Genomic DNA, 19,530 nt, shown 5'->3' with positions numbered 1-19,530 from the left:
TTTTTTAATTTTATATTTTTTATATTTTATATTTATTATGTTTGAGTTTCAGACTATTTAAAATAACATAGCTAGCGCAGACATAGCCCAATGACTTTTCACTTGCGTGTGAACTATCATTGATTGCTTAAATGACATAAAAGCAAATAATAAAATAAATAATAATATAATAATAACTCATACAATATAACTGTAATTCATGATAATTCAAAAAACAACTTCCAGAACATTCAATTGTTCGACTTTTATTATTTTTTATTTTTGTTGCATTTCCTGTTCCAGGAAAGTTTTCAATTTAGTCGACTTATTTGTTTTTATTTATCTAGGCATTTCCTTCTGGGTTTTTCGATTGCAGCTCAGATGATTGGATATTATATCGTTTGTTGAATTTGGACAAAGCACGTAATGCCATAAAACTAATTTGTGTAAATTTAATTTGAGCTTACGCTTGCGTCGGCTCGTGGGTGGGCGGAATACAATATTTACAAGCTCTAAGCAAACAATTTGCATGTTCGACTGCCTGTGGGACGGCGTTGACCTTTAAACACCTGCGCAAACACAGAGAGCCCGAGCCCGCCCCTAGCCTGCCCCACAGCCAGCCCGTTGGCATAAATTGGTGGCATTTGTTTTTCAGCTTTGTGTTAAATACACGACGCGGTCACACCTCATAGCCGAATGCCTCGAGGCTCGAGTCGTTCGGTAAATATTTACGCAATAATATTTAATGCGTTTCCTATGGACGAGATGCTAATGGCCAAACAGCGGGCGGCTGTTGGCGGCGTGGCGCACTGATAATTACAAATAAAAACATGCACGCAGCTCTCGAGCACGCAATCCAAGAAAAAACATACAATACATAATAAAAATCAAATAAAGCAAACCACAAATTATGGAAATACGAACGAAATACGAAGCAGCAGCAGTAAAACCAATTAGGCTGCTCGACTTACCCGACAGGGCAAATAGGCGTGTGTGCCGATCTGCGTGGTCACATTCGATGTGGCAAAGCCGTCCAGATAGGGCTCCACCAGGACCCCAGTGGCCGACAAGGCGCCCACCTCGGGCAGCAGGGATGACACTTGAGCCGCCGGTAGGGCCAGAGCCGCTGACGAGGATGCCTCCACCACTCGCTCCTCGAAGCCAGCTGTGACTGCGGCCGTGGCAGTTGCCGCCGCCTTCGTTTGTGGATGCGATGCTGAAATTGATTTGGGACAAAGCAGAAAAACCAAATATATACACATATGTATTTATATAAGTTGTATTCTTGTTAATCGAAATGACAATTTGAGCCACGATTTGAGCCACGGGCGGAGCCTTTGTCACGTACAAAGCACACGTGAGATAAGCGCTTCAATAGGTGTGTGATTAACAGCATGTGGGCGGTGCAGGTGGGCGGAGGGTGGAACTGTATTATTCGATGTTGTAGCTGTTCGTGCCACATTAAAGTTGCATGAGCATAGCTTAACAAGAATTTCGCACAGCTGCTCAATTGCTAGGTGTGAAGCATTTCAATTACCCATGACGTAGTTTGAGCTCTAAGGCATATATATTATATATATATACATATATATTTATATAATACCAGAAACAACTTGCAGTCTTAAAGAGATATCTCGCAAGGGAAGAAGAAGAATTATTCAATGAGTAATATCAGTATGAATAATATTTTTTTACTCTTTTTAACGTGTGGATAAAATGTAATTTAAAAGGCCAGGAGTTTACCTTAATTTTATATTAATATTTGCTTGAATATGGAGATTTCGTATTCAGATTTCAATGAACATGAATTTCCACATGTTTCCCTGTATTAATACGAACTTAAACTATAATGGACTGTGGGCATCTGCCACCACTCTATTGTTTCGATATATTCACGCACACTCTCATTAATAGATCACTATCTATCTCTATATATCTATAGGAACTGTAAGTAAAACATATTCGTGAGCAATGAATATGTTAGCTAACCAATAGCCCTTGATCAGTAGTATTATCTAATATAGTAATTCTAATGCATTATGCTTATATATAATTTATCAATTAAACCAATTTATGAACTCCATTCCATCACATAAACAGTTTATGTACATATGTATTCATTTTTTATGAGCTGTGCTATATCTTCATTCACAATAAATCAATGCAATTAGAAGAGATATTGCTTTAATCCAATTTTTCTACCCTAGTCAAATTTCTTGACATAAATGAATAAATAATTTCGTGGCACGTTTTATGCGCCAGTCGAAATTGACAAACTGCGCTTGCTTGCGCTTTATTAAGACCCCAATGCCACTGGCAGCAATAGCAACAGCAACAGCAACAGCAACGGCAATAACAATGTCAACAACAGCAACAACAACAACAACAGCAGCAACAACAACAACATTAATTGACGATGTGGCAAATATGCGCTTGACGCTTATTCACTGAGAACCCGCAGCGCGTCACCTAACAAAACCGCCAAGTCAGCTAGGCAGACAGGAGAGGACTTGCCACACCTTCACATGCACATACATTCATACACTTATACAGACACTCATACACAGAGAGCAGCTGCAGGTGACGGGAGATGGCGTGTCTGTGCTATTGTTTGGTGGCGACTGTCAGTTTTTGGTTTCGAATTAATCAACGCCGTTTAAGTGGCTTCCACGCGTCGTCACCACTCAGCAGCAGCAGCAACAACAACAACAACAACAACTACAACAACCATACCACCAACACCATCAGCAGCAGCAACCACCCACAATGCTGCTGATTTTTGCGCTGCAAACTTTTTTAATGAATGGCGTTCATTAAAATTGATTGTTGTTTGCGGCAGCGCCACAGACGATGATTTGGCAATACGCACTCAACCACCCAGCCCACAGAGAGTGGGTCCAGGGTGGTGCTTCGATTCGATTGGGCACAGCGCACACAGCCAGCTACGCATGTTATTTGTCGAAATCGCCAATTAACTGGCAATTGCTCCAAATGGAATGTCTCGCTGCGTCCGGAGCTCGCCTCGCGCAGCATTTGACTTCAGTTTTGACGTGCGCCAAGCCACTTTACGGTATAAATTAATTTCTTGGTAATACAACGGGGCCGCCCAGTGGGACAATTCGATTTTGACTTTGACGCTACCGCCGCCTGCAGCTGACAGTTTCAGTTATTCGCGTTGTTTATAAATTTGCGTATCGCCAAATCGATTCTTTGCATTTGAAATTGAAATCGGTTTTCGCCCTGACCCCAATGCGCAGTCAGATGGAAATTTTCGGAAAAATTCCACAAAAGGGGCAACGAAATGTGATTTTCTATCAATTTTTGTGTTTTTGTTTTTTTCCAACATCTTTGATTGCATATTTGAAACTGTGCACTGAGCCAGGGATTAAACTAATTGAAAACCAAAATATGATGCATACAAATAGGCTCAGAAAATCTATATTTATTTAAGTGATATGTATATATATGTATATATGAATAAAACAAATATATTTAAATAATTTAATCAATATATGAAGTGCTGAAAATATATTTAAAGGCGAATTAAAATATGGAAATGGGATTAAATATAACGAAAAATAAAATATAGTGCTAAATAATTATTATCAGTTTATTTTATTTTTAAGGCTCGAATAATTTATTTTTTAAACTATATTGAAATCTAGACTTGTAATTGCTGAAAATTCTTAATTAATCTTAATAATCTTTGAATATTCTATTTTTGGCCTTGTTATTCAATCATCATCATTATCATCGCCATCATCGTGTTCATCAGCTTCGTCTTCCTCTTCGACAACCATTAGGTTAAAAAATATCACTAAAATTGGGGTAGAAAGCAAACGAATTGCATAGAATTCGAAACAATATGCAAAAAATCTGCTACGGGCCATGGTTTGAGGGCCGCGGATAAATGATTTGATCCGTGTTTGTGCCCCAATTAAAAGGGCGCATGAATTTGAGTTTGACAACTCGTACGTCAATTTAATTGCTGTGTCCCTTTTGATGGGCGACGCGACGGTGAGCGTCACCGGCGTCAGTCAATTTAAGTGTGAGGGGGGCGGGAACGGGGTGCAGGGGTGCTGAGGTGCAGGGGTGCTCAGTACGGCGGATATGTTTTGCCCATACACGACTCTCAGTCAGCCAGAATGAGAGACCTGCCCGAGGCACTCGTCTGTACCAGAAATCAGCAATCATTCCATTTTTGCCTATTTTATGCCTGTCAGTGGCAGAGTGTGTGGCCCCACGTGGGTCTGTGTGGGTGTGTGGCATGTTGCTGTGGCACAAAAAGTAGAAGCAGAGTTGGCGTCCGCCGTAATTGACAAAAGGTTTCATGCATCCAATGCCATTGTCAGTGCCGTATCGGCGAGTCCTGCCTATCGCCTTTGCGCCGCTGACAAATAGACGCACGAGTGCCTGCATGACATTCGCTCACAAACACACACTCACACAGCCAGAGGCAATACACACACACACACACACACACAGAGCGAGAGAATAACACTCATACATCTGGGACTCAGTGCTATCGACACGGGAAAATTGAAGGCGCGTTGAAAAGATCAAAGCCATTCAATTGTCAGTGACAAAAGCTGGAGACTTCGCCGCTTCAACTGGAATGAGAGGCTGGGCTGGCAACTGGATTTGGGCGAAGGCGTGGCACCAATGCGGGCTATCGCCATTCGGTTGAAAGACAGGAGCAGTGTGTGATTTGTCAAAGCCAAACACAAATTTTGTCCTGCCCTTCGGCCAGCTGGCACTCAGACAATTTTCAGAGGCTTTGCTTGGGGTTTTTTTTTTTTGGAAAATGCAGTGCAGCCAGATTCGACAACAATGCTGCCAATTCTGTAGAGGAAAAACACACTTCGAGCTCGGGAATATACTACGATTCAAATTGAAGATTTGGGAACTAATGCAAAACAGCTCAACACAAGGAAACATAGGTAATGCTGGGAGTTTCTAAATATATTGAAACAAGTAGGAAAGCCTGAGTCGAAGCTCGACTCGGAGATACCGTGTGCTCTTCCTTCTGCCGTCTCTCACATGCAATTCCGGAGACATTTGACAAATTACAAGCTATTCAAGCTAAGACTTTCAATGGGCTGAGGAATAAAATTATATTGAAGGTCTACAATAAAAACAAAATAATATCAAATGAACTTTTTAGTATATGTTAAGTTGACAGTGTTTATTCATAGTGTTGAAATTTGTATACACAAAGACACGAAATTCAAAAACAATATTCAATTCTCTGACGGGTTGAAGGTGAGCGCATTGGGCACAAGATGTAAAATGCATTTCGTAGGATCTATTCAAATGGATCCTTTTTGATTTCAGTTAGCGAATTGAAGATGTGCAGCCCTTGCTGTGGACCTTGTTGCGGACCGTGCGGTTGCGGACCTTGTTGCGGATCCTGCTGTTGCGGACCCTGCTGCGGCCCGTGCTGTGGACCCTGTTGTGGTCCATGCGGAGGCTGCGGCAGTTGCTGTGGCGGTTGCTGTGGGCCATGCTGCAGCCCCTGCTGCAGTCCGTGCTGTGGACCTTGCTGCGGCAAGTGTGGACCTTGCTGCGGACCATGCTGCGGGCCCCCTTGCTGTCCGTGCTGTGGACCCTGCTGCGGTCCTTGTTGCGGTCCTGGTTGCGGTCCTTGTTGTGCTCCTTGTTGTGGTCCTTGTTGTGGTTCTTCTTGCGGCCCATGTTGCCCAAAGTACTGAAACTGGACATAAGTCTTCCACTTAGCCACCCAAACACGAATGGCTGCCACAATTATTACCATAAGTTCGATCTAACCCGTTAGAGAATTGATATTAAACATCCACACTTCGAATAATAACAAAGGAGAGACTGTGTAAGCTTTGTTAAGAATGTTAAGAGGGCTGAACAAAGTACAAATGGATAAGCAAGAGAAGAAAATGGGAAGCTAGGCAAGTATTCCTATAAATCCATGTTGTCTTGGAGAGAAAAATACAGGCGAGAATCACTGTGTGTGTGAGAGAGAGAAAGAAAGTGAGATAGAGTTATATAGCGAGGGAGTGAATGATGCAGTGATAGAGCGAGAGATAAAGGGCGAAGGCGACAGAGTGAGAGAAAGAGACGAGAGAGAGCGGGAGGTAAATAGTGATAGAAATAACGAGAGTGAGTAAATAGAGAGTCAGAGAGTGAAAGATACTGAGAGTTAGAGAGAGAGAGAGAGAGAGAGAGAGAGAGAGAGAGAAAAACAAGTTAGAGAGAGCTAGAGAGGTAATGACAGAAAGAGAGAAATAGAGAGAAATAAAAGGATTGATACTGAGAGAGACATAGAGAGAAAGAAAGATATATGAACTTACATTGCGCTGCTTTAATATTACTCTAATTCCTTTAAGTTTTGCTCAATTTAATGATTCATAATGAAATGAATATGATGAATTTGTGCAGTGTAAGCTCTCGCATATATTGCCCTTCATTCCGTTGGTACAGCTCCACGGAGACAAGGCAAAAACTGCTTCAGGCAGTATATAAATGAATCAAAAAAAAAAAAAAAAAAAAAAAAAAAAACACCCGAAAAAGAAAAGATGAAACAATTTGTTGTTGCTGTGGTGTGTTTGGTTCAGGTAAAAGTTGGTCATTTAAAAGTTATATGAATAAGTTCACAGAACTTTGTATACGAAAAATTAATTAAAATATCAATTTCGGCAACACGACAGGGCCAGTACATAAGAATACACAACATATACTCAGTAAACACGCACACACACACACGCAGGCAGTAAAGATTCGCAAGCTTTAGGATATACGCAGCAAAGTCGACGATGACAACTACAAGAAACTGTGAGATGCTCTTGCTCGTGTTTCGAGTATCCGCATAACCGGATGTTATTTACAGCTGCTGCAGCTGACACGAGTTTCCATACTTAAATTAAACGTTTTACACTGCAGATGTAGACACACAGAAGTAATCACACACACACACACACACACACACACACACACACACACACACACACACACAAATACACAGAGGGCAGGAAAAGTTTAAATAAATGCTTGTTAAATGTCACAAAATTGCCCGCAGCCCTTCACGGCACTAACTAAGTAACTTTGTTCGACATTCGCTGCGGCAGTTGCTTAACATTTTCACTGGAAATGCCCCAAAAGCATTTGCCAAGCAATACCGCACACACTTTGTATATTTAGCTGCTACAGATACGGCTAGCAATATAGATAGAGAGAGAGAGAGAGAGAGAGAGAGAGAGAGAGAGAGGACACAGACACAGATACGTTTGCAGCTAGCCGCGTTGTCGACTCGGTCCGGCACCAGCGAACTTAATTAGGGTTAATTAATGTTGGAAAAACACACACACACATATACAAAGCGAAAAAGAGAGAGAAGGAAGCATGTGTGAGCGAGAGGTATTGACTAGCGACAAATTGGCATAGAATTTACATTCAGCTGCAGCAGCTGAAGCAGCCAAACCGGAAATGAGTTTTCAAAAGGCCGGAAGGCAGCAATTATGCGAATTTGCTTTGTGCTCCATCCCCTCCGCCTGCTGCACCTCCTGCTGCTCCTCGGCTGGCGCTCTCCTTTGCACTGTGTAATAATTGTTCCTGAGTATCGACATTCGCCGGCGCTCGCATTGCACACGGCTCTTCTGCGTGTTATTAGAAGCTCATGCATGGCTCATATTTTTTTTGAGCCACACACACACATACACCGCAATACGGGTCCAGCCTCAAATTTGCTGCCTGTGTATTTGCATATCATCAACGTACAAAAACTTCTGACACAAAAAAAAAAAAAAAAAAAAAAAAAAAAAAAAAAAAAAAGTTGAAACAAGCTCAGGCGTGTGTGCTTTGCGTATGTTAACGCCTTGTAACGTGGCAAATCCAATTTGAAGGCACGCCCCTTCCTTTTCCACCTCTGTCCATGCCTCTTATCCTTTGGCCTTGCCTTGTGAGGCATGTCACTGGGCTGGCTCGTTATGATTGACAGGCACTGTAGCTCTCTCAATCTCTGCTCATAGACGTCGCTTGTCTTTTGCTCCAGCTCTGCTGCAACTTGGGCTCAAATAAAAGCATTTGATTGAGTGCAGGGCCGAAGAGGGGACTGGAAACTGCACATCAAACATGTTGAGAGCTCGAAGTAGTCGTTGTTTGAGTTATTAAAGTCTCTCTTTAAGTAAACTCTGCACATGCATATACAAACTTTATATGAAACATTTATATAAGCAATTGCATTGAAATACTTTAAGTAAGCAGGAGAATAAATGGGCAATAAATGGGAATTTTTAGCAAATATGTAGATGTAGTTATACATATGTATGCCTTATGTTGTTAGATAATTTCTCTACTGCCAGTAGATGCAATATATTTAGCCATTAGCCATGGCTTTAAGTAGTAAATTTTTACTTACTCATTGGCAGACATTTAAAAAAATATTTATATGTAAATATATTTTTGTGTTTTGCCAGAAATTAACTCAATTTATGCAATTTGCATGCGATGCGGCCTATTTTGACATATTTTTTAAATAACAGCAATCGAAAGAGACAGATTGACTGCGAGACTGACAGAACGAGAGAGAGAGAGACAGTGTGGAAAAATGTTGTTGTGACAGCCGTAAATATTTGATATGTAGACCATATGCGCATACATAGATAGTGTATTTTTCCAGCATTAGCTGCTTTTAATTATGCCCTAAAATAAACGGAGCAACCAATGTTTGGGTTTATATGCACAACAGACAACAGAGAACAGAGCCAGCTGCTGCATTTGATGTGCTCTGACAAATTTTATGCATAAATGAATAAATAAATATTTGCGCACGGCCACAGAGATATGCACACTATGCACAGCGCGCTGCGTTGCCAGCTAAATAAATGCTAAATAAAAAATAGATGGCGAAGGCAAATAAGCATTAAAATCTCCGACAGCCATTAGATCACGCTTAATAGACCCTAATAGTTTGCGGTTGACAGTCATGCGCCGTGCCCCGCCCCGCCCCGCCAATCTTGCTCGCCTTTGGAGCTGGAATTGCGATTCGCACACGTATTTTGCATTTGACGGGCTCTGGTTAAGTTTATTTATTATTCCATTTATTCCATTTAGTTATTAATTAAACTGTAATTTATGTGCTTATCAATTTCCACCCAAAATTTGTCATCCTCGACCACATGTGCATAACGTTTACCTCCCCTCTCCCATCAACCACATGGACAATGTGCATTTGACGCTGGGCTTCGTTTTTTCACAGCGGTTTCTCTTTCTGTTGCCGTGGAAAGCGGTTTTCTATGTTAATACGGATTAAACTCTAATACACTGAAAGTTTTTGCACTTCGATAATTTGTTATATTTTTATGTGGCAATATGTAATACATAACAATGCAATGTTGAGTTATATTGCCGAGCATTTTAATATATAATGATTTATAACCAAATTAATATGACTTTAAATCATATAACAATAAACTAACAAATAAATATTATTTTATGTGTATAAAATAAATATCACACTAAATATCCATTATGGATAGAAAACACCTTCTTCTGTCTGTTGCACACATTCATAACAAATCAACGATAGACGAATTTTAATTTTAATATATTTTTTTAGGACAGATATTTATTTATTTTTTTATTTTTTATTTATTTATATTTATATTTCAACATGATTTTAATTTTATTAAGTAAGTTTCAAATTCGTAAAAATAATATTGCAGCTAAAAGGGAATAATATGACAGCAATTTATAACAAAATATATGAATATTAAAAAAAATATATTTATATATATTATTTACAATAATAATATGCAAATGTAATAATTTTAAATTTGCTTTTATTACGCGATATCAGGAGTATTTACTAGGCAAACATTCCATTTACTAGATGCCGTTCATAAACCTGCTCAGATTCCAGCCATAATTAGCTAACTAAAATTTATGCGAAAGTCCTGCAAAAGTTGTTACAATGGTTCTTTATGTCCTTGTCGGCTGTCCGCTTTCCACTGTCCGCTGTCCACTGTCCGCTGTCCGCAGTTGGCTGCCTCTTGTCTGCTGCATAATGAATGCAACGAAATGCTAATTTCGCGGCTTTGTCACAAAAAACATATTGGAACATTAGTTTTCAATTTGTGTGAACAAAAGTTTTGTGTAATATTCGCTGGAAATTAACAAGCTGTAAAATGTCGTATAATGCACATGATGATAATAAACGGCAGAATTTGTTATTGAACTGGGGGCTTTGTTGCCACAGTGAGCGAGTGTTATGTAATTCTCTATAATGGACAGTGACGTCAGTGCCGCAGACACAGACACATATTAACAGCTATCTCCTTTGCTCCCACTGCCCTTATTTCTATCTCTCTCAGCTTTCTGCTCTCTGGTGCTTTCGCTCTCTCTCTGTCTGTCTCTCGGCAACGTGCAAATCTCCACCTGTGGCTATATTCATCCATCATTAGCCGAACACAAAAAGGATTTTATGATGCGGTAATGGTGACATAAAAGCACGCACCACCATTCACATGCCACTCGCTGTGGAGGCGTCGTCGCTTTTACACACATTCATACTTCGTCTACTGTTTTATGCCTTTTGAGCAAACAAGTTGGCGTATTTTGAAGCTAAGCTCAGGCACATACACACAAACGGACATAAACTGTCGCCTGATGCCTTTTCACACACATTTTAACTAAGCCACAACTTCCGCAACGTGTCATTCAGGCGGTGTCGTATAGTCGAAACTCCCCAACCAGCCCCGGCCCCAGCACACGCTCCTCATAATGCTCATGGAGCATCCAGATCCTTCGCGATTTCCCTCCAGCTATCGCCGTTCATATACCCTGGACCAATCAGGCGAGTAGCAAGCCCTGCAGGCCTGAAAAATACTGTATATTTCGCGGTTCCTCCGGGATTGCTGCTATGTCTATATGTATGTATCTATAGTATGTATGTATGTTCAGAGTACTTGATTCAGCCAAGCAAATCTTACGTCCTGAACATGTCATGAAACACTAAAAGTGTATTTGAAAATAGCCATAAATAATTATGTTTTGTTGACAGCTCTGGCTGCAGCTACCGAGCATCCCCGAGCTGTTCACACTTTTGCACATTTTGCCTTTTTATGAGCTTGTAGATAGGCGATAGTCTCACGTAGTTGTGGCGTTGGCCGTAACTCAACGCTACGTTGCATAACTTAGTTTTCTACGCTTAATACAGTTTTACGGGCACTGCGCTGGCTCCTGCTCCACCCGATCGAGTGCTAGGAGTCAGGAGTAGCGACAACATCGTCGGATGCTTGGCAAATACTTTAAAACGCATAAAAATTCCAACACGTCGTAAACTCACAGCTTTTAACAGCACTCCCCCACTCCCTCACCCGCCCCCTCTGCTTTCACTGCTCAGCTAACAGCACAACAGTCGGCAATCAACTATATACACACACACACATTAGACAAACACACACACACACACACAGGGGGGTCGTAGCTCGCTTTGTTGCAAGTCATGCACGTCAGGTGAAGTTGTTGTTGTTGTTGTTGTTGCTTGTTGCTTGCTGCTGCTGTTCACTGTTGGTTGTTGACTGTTGGTCTCTCGTTTCACCACGTCACGGGCGCCTTGTCTGTTCCGCTGCAGTTAACCTGCAAAGTAGCGCAATTTGTTGATAGCAGCTGAAATTTCATTTGCGAACAGTTTATATTTTTTATGCCATCTAATGATGGAGCCGCCCGCCAAGTGAACTCGATGTGCGAAACTGTAACGCGTTCTAAACACGTTTTGCGCCATGTACAAAAAAAAAAAATAAATAAATAAATAAAAAAGAAAAGGAGAGAAGAGAGTGTAATATAATAAAATTGTTTTTTATATGTCAATTATGCGCAGTGCATACTTTCCACAGACAGACATGCCCAGCATGCAGTATCCTGCGAATAACTCTGAAATAATTGCGAGACGTGTGCAGCGAGCAGCGACGCTCAGAGCTGAGGGTTGCCAACGAGCTGCGACATACTTGCAAAAACTGTGTGTCTTTTAACATCGGCTGCGGCGTCAATTATAAAGCCACTGCTCGAGTAAGTAAGGGCATATTTGAATATGCACGAGTGCCTCAGACATTTTGGCTTTTAAAGCTGTTTAAAAATTGACCAACATTACAACGTTCATCGAGTGCTGCAAGCAATTCCTAATCAGGACAGGCTCCTTGCTATATTGGCAGCAGCTCAGTTTGGCTGTGGGCAGGGTCAGGCATTAATATCACTTTACCTCAATCTGTCCAATTTTCCAATAAAACTCCAGAAATCTGAAAGTTGAAAACGCTTTAAATGCAGCAATGGCAAACTGGAAGCTCGGCAATGTTGTGTGTTTGGGTGTGTGGCAGCAAAACTGCCTTTTAACTTTTGCATAAAAACAAGGCAGCCGGCAGCAGTTAGTGCAGCTGAGCGTCAGGTCCCAGTAAAGGATGCAACTTTCAGCTGCTAAACGAAAATATAAAACACTTAACTCGTCTAGAGGCAACACTGCTTGCCGAAGCCCTGGCTGGAGCTCTCGGTGACTCACTCAAATTGTGGAGCGCTACGTGCCAGAGTTGCCTCAAACCAAACTAAAGCACACATAAAACACACACACACACATAAACACAAACAACAGAAAGACACACAAACAGCATCACACACACACATACACACACCACTTGGCTCCAACTCAGTTTGGTGACGCCCTACAGCGGCAACAATTTGATGGCACTCTGCGACGACACTCTGGCTGCGGGGAACAGACCAGAGACGGACAGCAGCAGGAGCAGCAGGAGCAGCAGGAGCAGGAGCTGCGGCAGGGGTGGATGGACAAACAAACAAGAACAAGAACAAGAATAACCAGGCAGTCACACCCCAGACACCGGCCCCACCCCTTGGGCTGCCCGTAAATTTGGGTCAGTTTTTGGCAGTAGGCAGCAGGCAACAGACAGCAGCCGAAATGTTGCTCCGTCCGGGTGCCAATAACAAACAGTGACATTAGGCCAATCAAATAGGCCCAAAAATCTACATCTGCACTATTTATTCTATTGCCAGATCGGCTGGCGAAAAAAAAAAGAAATTTAGTTGAACCAATTATAGGATGTGTACCTAACCAAAAATGGATGCTGAAAAAAGAGAAATAAACCAAATTCAAATCAAGCTTAGAAGAACAAGAATAATAAAATTAAATTAAAATAAAAATAAAAATAATAAAAATCTTAATAATATTATTATTATTATTTATTTTTAATATCTCTCAATTATTAATTATCACAAAATGATTCGATATTGATAAATACTATTGATATTTAATTTCTGCTTAATAATATTGATAAATTAAAAATTTAATTTTTTTTTCTATTTTATTTTATTTTTTTGTAAAATTTAATATATTTCGCATGAAAGTCTCAAGTGACTTTTTTCTTATAAGCTCTATTTTATATTTCATTAATTTTCAATAATAAAATATTATTACAATGATCATTTCATGATAATTAATAAATATTATTATATTCCAAATGAATATATATTATCATATATTGTATATACACACATTGTCCTGGCTAAAGTGCATCATCAAATATAGATTACAGTTTATATTCTTTAAAAATATATAATAATAATATATAATAATATATTTAATAATATAATAATAGTATTTTACCCTTGTCCTTACCATAATATCAATTAAATAGTTTTATTTTAATACCAATTTCTATGCACAAATTGGGGCAGCACACCCACTGTAACATTTACCAGCTGCATTCAATAAAAAGCGCGGCTTACACTAGCCAAACTATAAGATACGCGTGGAGGCGGGGAGCTGGAGAGTCTTTTGCTTGGCTTTAATAAATAACAGGCAAAGTTTAAATTGCCGTTAGCATAAATTATGAGCAGTTAGAGCCTTTGGCTGCTGCATTCAGTCAAAGTCGACGCCATTTTGGCTGCGCCTTTAGCGCATGAAGAAATAAGTTGCCAACGCAACGGCGCGCCGCGGCAGGGGGTCGATAGTGAGGCATGCGGCTGGCGCAAAAGGAAGCCAGCTACGAATTTTGGCCAGCCTTGTGTGGTTAGGGGTGGTGAGCAGAGCGATGGGAAGGGAAGGGAACAGCAGTAAGATTTCAATTTGCCTGCTCGCTGTTTATGGGCCAGAGGAAACGTCGACCGAGTCATAAAGCATTTCCTGCACTCATGAATCGACTGCAGCAGTTGCACTTGTTTTTGTTGTTGCAGCTGCTAAAGTTTTTTCGTTTCGTTTTAGTTTTTTTTTTTCCCCCCCCATTTTATTTCACCAGGATCCTTAGAAAATGGAACATTGGACTGCCTGGCTGGCTGGCTAGCTGGCTTGCTTGCTTGGCTGGCTGCCTTGGTGAGTGTTTTCTGCAGCCTTGGGTTGGTATTATGCGCCGCGGGCTCCCACTACATTTACCTAGCGACTCCTTTCGCATCCCCCACCATCCTACAGTATTTGCAGAAGACTCGCATTGCCATCGCCCGCTCCCATTGAAAGCGCGCTGGCTGGCGTGTTGCGTCTCACATTCAGACCGCAAGTATTTCACATTGTTTGCCGTCGTATAAACCAAATAAAGGAAGCAAATGCCGCCCGTACACAGCTCGTGTTTATTTGTATATGGAAGTTCCATTATCCTGGCCTGCAGCCAGGCAGGATCTCTGAGCGCCTCTGGTATTTGCGGCATGCATTCCATGCGACCCACACAGCTCGCACTGGAAATGCCCAGCTTTAAGTTCGCTATTCAATTCTGGATGTGTCAGCAATTTGAGTTTATTTTTATAAGTTTTATTCAATTTTTTGTTATCGTTTGGAGCTGATTTATCCTCAATACTGGAGCAAAACTATTTTCTATTTTATTTTATTTATTTTTTTTTTATAATTTTTTTATTTTTTTATAAATAAACAAATTTAAAAATTTTTTTTATTATACATAATTTTACAAGGCGAATAAATACATAATTTTATAAGCAATCTAAGAAATATAAATATTTTCAAATGATTTCTACAGATTTTTACAAATGAATCCTTAGTTTTGTTGCATGGGTTGATTTTTGCTATTCTTGTAATAATTTATTATTGATATTTGACATCATTTGGTGATGCAATTTATTTAAGCCAAAAATCCAATCTGGAGCTCTGCTTTTCAATTTTCATTCTGACAAAATAAATCCAACATTTAGCTTTTATATCATGCTGGATTTAGAATCCAAATTCCCATGAGTTAGTCAGCAGTTTATGAAAAATTTGCTAAAATTCGGAACTCTGCTCGGATGCCTTTTAAATATGCTGTCAGATTCGATCGATGAATTTGCTAACGTATCTCATTTCACTTTTTTTTTATGGATATGCTCTCGTTGGGGTTCGAACTAACTGATTTTACCGGGCTGCATTGGCTTATTAAAATAAAACTAATTTTGTTTTTAATCCAGACAGCTCCGACCGCAATTTGTGTGTGTTTGACTTTGTCAATGTTTTCACCACGCCTCCTGCATCACGCCTCCTGTTTCAGAGTGTCATTTGCATTTAAAATTTCGAAATACTTTTTTTTTCTTTCTCTTTAGCCTGCATCAAAAATGCACTGAAAATGAATTTTTGCATAATGTGGCAGTATGTGTGTGTGTGCCAAAGCTGCGGACAAAATTCACTGGAGAATTTGACAGAGAGGCGAGAAAAAGCGCACACACTGGGATCCGGGGACGAGCACCACGAGTCGGCGAATGGCCCAATGGCTCGACTCTGTATGCAAATTACGCGCATTGCACTGTCATGAATTGTCACCCATTTTCCGACTGAGATGCTTCGACACGCGTCCAGGCCGCATTCCCTAACGCTCGAGCCAGACACGGACCGAGCGGGGCGTGGCGGGGGCCATGGTAACAACCGCATGAACATTGACAGAACCTCGACGAGGCGAGACGAGACGAGGCTAGGCTAAGCGAATTCTGTCGAGTCGACCCGAGTTGGCTCGGGGTGGGACGGAGCCAAACCGCAAACGTTCAGCCCGCATTTCACACAGCGCTGCAGCGTCGCGCTTTTGCAGCACTCATACGGCCCGTGCGCCGGCAGACGGCATGAATATATTTGCTGCTAATATGGGCGACCGAATGGCATGGAATTGCTAATTTTATCAGCGACTGCTCGTGTGTAATGGCGAATCCTTTTGCCTTTATGCGCCATTCCGGTATTCCGGCCGAGGGACAATTGTGCACCAGCACATCGCGCATACGCCAGCAACGGGCTGGCGGGCTGGCGGGCTCGCGCTCATCTTCCGCTGGCCTGGTATCTATGCGCTGGGCCATGATTCATTTAATGTTAGCCATTTCGCCAGGCCGTAAAGATTGATAATTATGTTGGGCTAATATTATGCGCCATAAAAATATACATCAAAACCATGAATGTATGTATTTTATGGCAGCAGCATCAGCAGCATCCAATGAATATAAACAATAACAATTGAAGTAATAGCAATAGCATATCCTATCGCCGACTCGCACTCAGCCGCGTTGATGTGGAAGGACAACAGAGCGAAATCCTGCATGTAGCCAAACGCCTCCACATCCCCACCCCTTGCCCATCCGCTCTGCCCCGCTGTAGCCGGCCGCGTGATTCTATTCAGCGTCTCTCTGTCTTTTTGGCTAGCCAACGATTTAATCGCAGTAATGGAAATGTCTTTTTTCGTTTTATTAGAGGTTTCCATTTCAGCGTATTTCTATTCGAGCATTTGCCATTTCAATTTGTAATATTTTCTTTTTTTGCGCTCTCAGATCTGGATCTGGTTGGTTTTCCCAGCGAGTCAACACCAGCAAAAAATTGTATTCTAAAGGAAAACAATCCAATGATTTGCATTATTTACCAACGCCCACTGCCAATCGCACAGCTGACACAGTGAACTTTTCGCACAAATATTTGCATATATAGGTCAATCTTTGGAGATTTCGAAATGTCACTTGAATAATATCAAGGACTAAACCCATGCATATATACAGCACACATTCAATGCTTAAAGCGGACTTTTAACCAACCGTTGGGATGTATAGCAATACGTCTATATAATATCAATAAAATTTTGCAATAAATCTTAGTATATTTGGAGTAACATGTATATAAATATGATTATGAATATTTATATTTATATATAATAAACATGAAAGCTGCAATAAATCTGTGCATATGGGTTCGAGTAAAATATATATAAATAATATTATAAATTATTTGTATATGCCTATTTAAAGGCTTCTCTTTTGTGTAGATATAATACTTATTTAGTTATTAGCCTCGACAGTTTCTCGGATACTTCCTTCCCCAATATAGCTCACATACTTGGAATATAATGCAGTTCATTACAGTGGTTTATGGCAACAGATGCAACTGGCTGCACGAGCCGCTGCCGCTGCCGCTGCAGATCCCTTCATTCGATAACATAGATTTATGGCTGACACAATATATGCACACGCAGATGGAAGTACACATGTAACTGTAACTGTTACTATAACACTAACTATAACTGTAGCTAGTCTCTGTAGAGGGGGCGGGGGGACTTTTGGCTAGGTCCAGAGTTGATATTCAACCCGTGCGGGATGCAGAACTTTCTAAACAAGCGCCAGAATTTGCGAGTACAAATGCAGCGCTCTCTCTGTCTAATATGCTTTCTCTTTCTTTCTCGGTGCGTGTCGCCGAATTTATGGCTAACAATATTTTTGAAAACTAGTTGAGGGCAGAAGACGGCAGAGAATAGAGAGTGGAGACGGGCGAGGAGCCCTGCGAATGGCAAACAACGTAAATAAACAACGTGCTGATGCCGAGTGTCGGGCGTGAGGGCTAGGGTATAGGGGATTAGGGATGAGGAATCGGGGATAGGGGATAGAGTATCGGGTATTGAGGGATCGGGTAATTGGGGGACTCGGCAATGACGATGCGAGCTGACTGAAACGGAAGGAACAGGAACAATGCGGCAGCGTAATTTGAATACACAATGCGGGCTCTGCTCCGGCTTTCAGTTCTCTGTGGAGCAGGAGCAGTAGCAGGAGCGGCAGCAGGAGGGGGAGCAGAAGCAGGAGCAGGAAGCCGTGCATCCACTCGTTCGGTTTTATCTTTATGCGTCGTATGCTTCTTGCTTTTATGTTAGTTTTTTGCATGTTTTTTTTTTTTTTTTGTTCTTGTTTTTTTTTTTACTGTGCGCTTATTGCATTTGTCTCGATTCGTTTGGTTCGCACAAAAACAAATTGCCGGAAGTATGCAAATGCATGATGCAGCTTATCAGATATTGTTGGAGAGCTTTCGGCTCTGGGCCCGGCCCGGCCTGGCCTGCCCTGGGCTGCCAGCTGACTGGGCGTGGCACCCTTGCCGCTCATTTGCCTTGCAAAAGGCGCTCCACACTATGGAGATCTTTGCTGTAAACAAAAGTAAGGCGACGGCAAATAACTCTCAGGGACACTTGTACCGAATTGAACTGTCAGCTGCAGCGGGCACTTCTCCTCCTCCTCCTCCTGCCCAGCACTGTTCTGCTCCATCACTGGCGCTCAGCCCGCCCACCTTCCCCTGGGCCCACCTCTGGAGTGTCGCTCGCCAAAATTGAATTACATTTTCACTTCACTTTATGCTAAAAAGCCGTCAGAAGGCAAAAGCTAGATAGCAGCAGCGCAGATAAAAATTAATTAAAATCTTGACAGACTTTTATTTTTTTCTGTCCGCCACAGAATTTTCATTTTGGCCAGTTTTTCAATTTGTAGAGCCGCTATATTTGGAAGGCATATGATTCTACAGGGACACAAAAAGAGCCAAATTCCATACTATATATTAAAAGTTTAAATAAAGTGAATATTGTAATGAGATAGAGAATCATATACTATAGTAGCAAAATAACAGTTAGTCAACCTCATGGCTTGGCTCTATCTAGCTCAGTCGCATTTCGTGTCAATTCATTTTATCAGCTGCTGCTTTTCAAAAAATATATATTTCACTGTCAAGCGACATCCGACGTCATTTATAATCGCTCGAACTTTGTGACATTTACACAGGGCCTGACAGAGTCCAGCGATGTCCGGACATCGTTGAGCTGTGGCTTCATGTTAATGTTTTTCCTTTTGTTTTCCGTCCTCGGAGCAAGCACTTGGAATATTTTCTGCAGCTCTTATACATGATTGTTTCATATTTCCATTCTTTTTGCACGTTATCATGTAATGCTGTGTCCAGCTCCAACTTTAGCTGGCCGGCCCTGGGGCTCGCCGGGGGGGCTGGGCGATGGGTAAATTCTATCGCTCAGCTCTGAAACTTATTGATAAATGATTGTGAGGGAATTTTATTGGCTGGGCTGTCACAGCGCTTGTGTCTGGTCCCCTGTTGATTGCCTCGACAGCCGCAACACCCAACATTTTCCCAGATTCCCGTCAAATGGGGGATACACGGATGCATAGCTGCCGGAGCTGGTCCGAACGCTCTGACGCCCAGCTGCCTTTAGTCCTCCTCTGTCTTTAGTCCTCCTCTTATCAACAGTTTAGCGGCTTCTGTGTCTGACAGGTGAATAAAAGCAGCTGTCAACACTTTTCCCAGCTGCTGTTCATATA

At 41.4% G+C, this 19,530-nt stretch overlaps 2 protein-coding genes across 2 annotated transcripts in view; one reads left to right on the top strand and one right to left on the bottom strand.

The window, feature by feature from the left end:
- LOC6574462 (hemicentin-2) overlaps positions 1-19,530 on the bottom strand; it is a 72,202-nt gene that overhangs the window by 17,044 nt on the left and 35,628 nt on the right. Inside the window, exon 4 of the mRNA XM_002000472.4 lies at positions 951-1,195. Within this exon, the coding sequence (XP_002000508.2) occupies positions 951-1,195 (245 nt within the window). The remainder of the gene's footprint in view (positions 1-950; positions 1,196-19,530) is intronic.
- LOC26528222 lies at positions 5,141-5,816 on the top strand. The gene is made up of 2 exons (XM_015167462.3): positions 5,141-5,241; positions 5,314-5,816. The coding sequence occupies exon 2, from the start codon at positions 5,441-5,443 to the stop codon at positions 5,771-5,773; it is 333 nt and encodes a 110-aa protein (XP_015022948.1). The 5' UTR covers positions 5,141-5,241; positions 5,314-5,440; the 3' UTR covers positions 5,774-5,816.

This window comes from Drosophila mojavensis, unplaced genomic scaffold, assembly GCF_018153725.1.
Source record: "Drosophila mojavensis isolate 15081-1352.22 unplaced genomic scaffold, ASM1815372v1 contig_231, whole genome shotgun sequence".
In the NCBI taxonomy this organism is placed as follows: domain Eukaryota; kingdom Metazoa; phylum Arthropoda; class Insecta; order Diptera; family Drosophilidae; genus Drosophila; species Drosophila mojavensis.
Note: the sequence above shows the minus strand (reverse complement) of the source record. Positions and strands in the feature narration are given on the sequence as shown.

Bases quoted from the DNA above. Each gene is read 5' to 3' on its own strand.
- LOC26528222 (XM_015167462.3), top strand. From the start codon at position 5,441: ATGCGGAGGCTGCGGCAGTTGCTGTGGCGGTTGCTGTGGGCCATGCTG.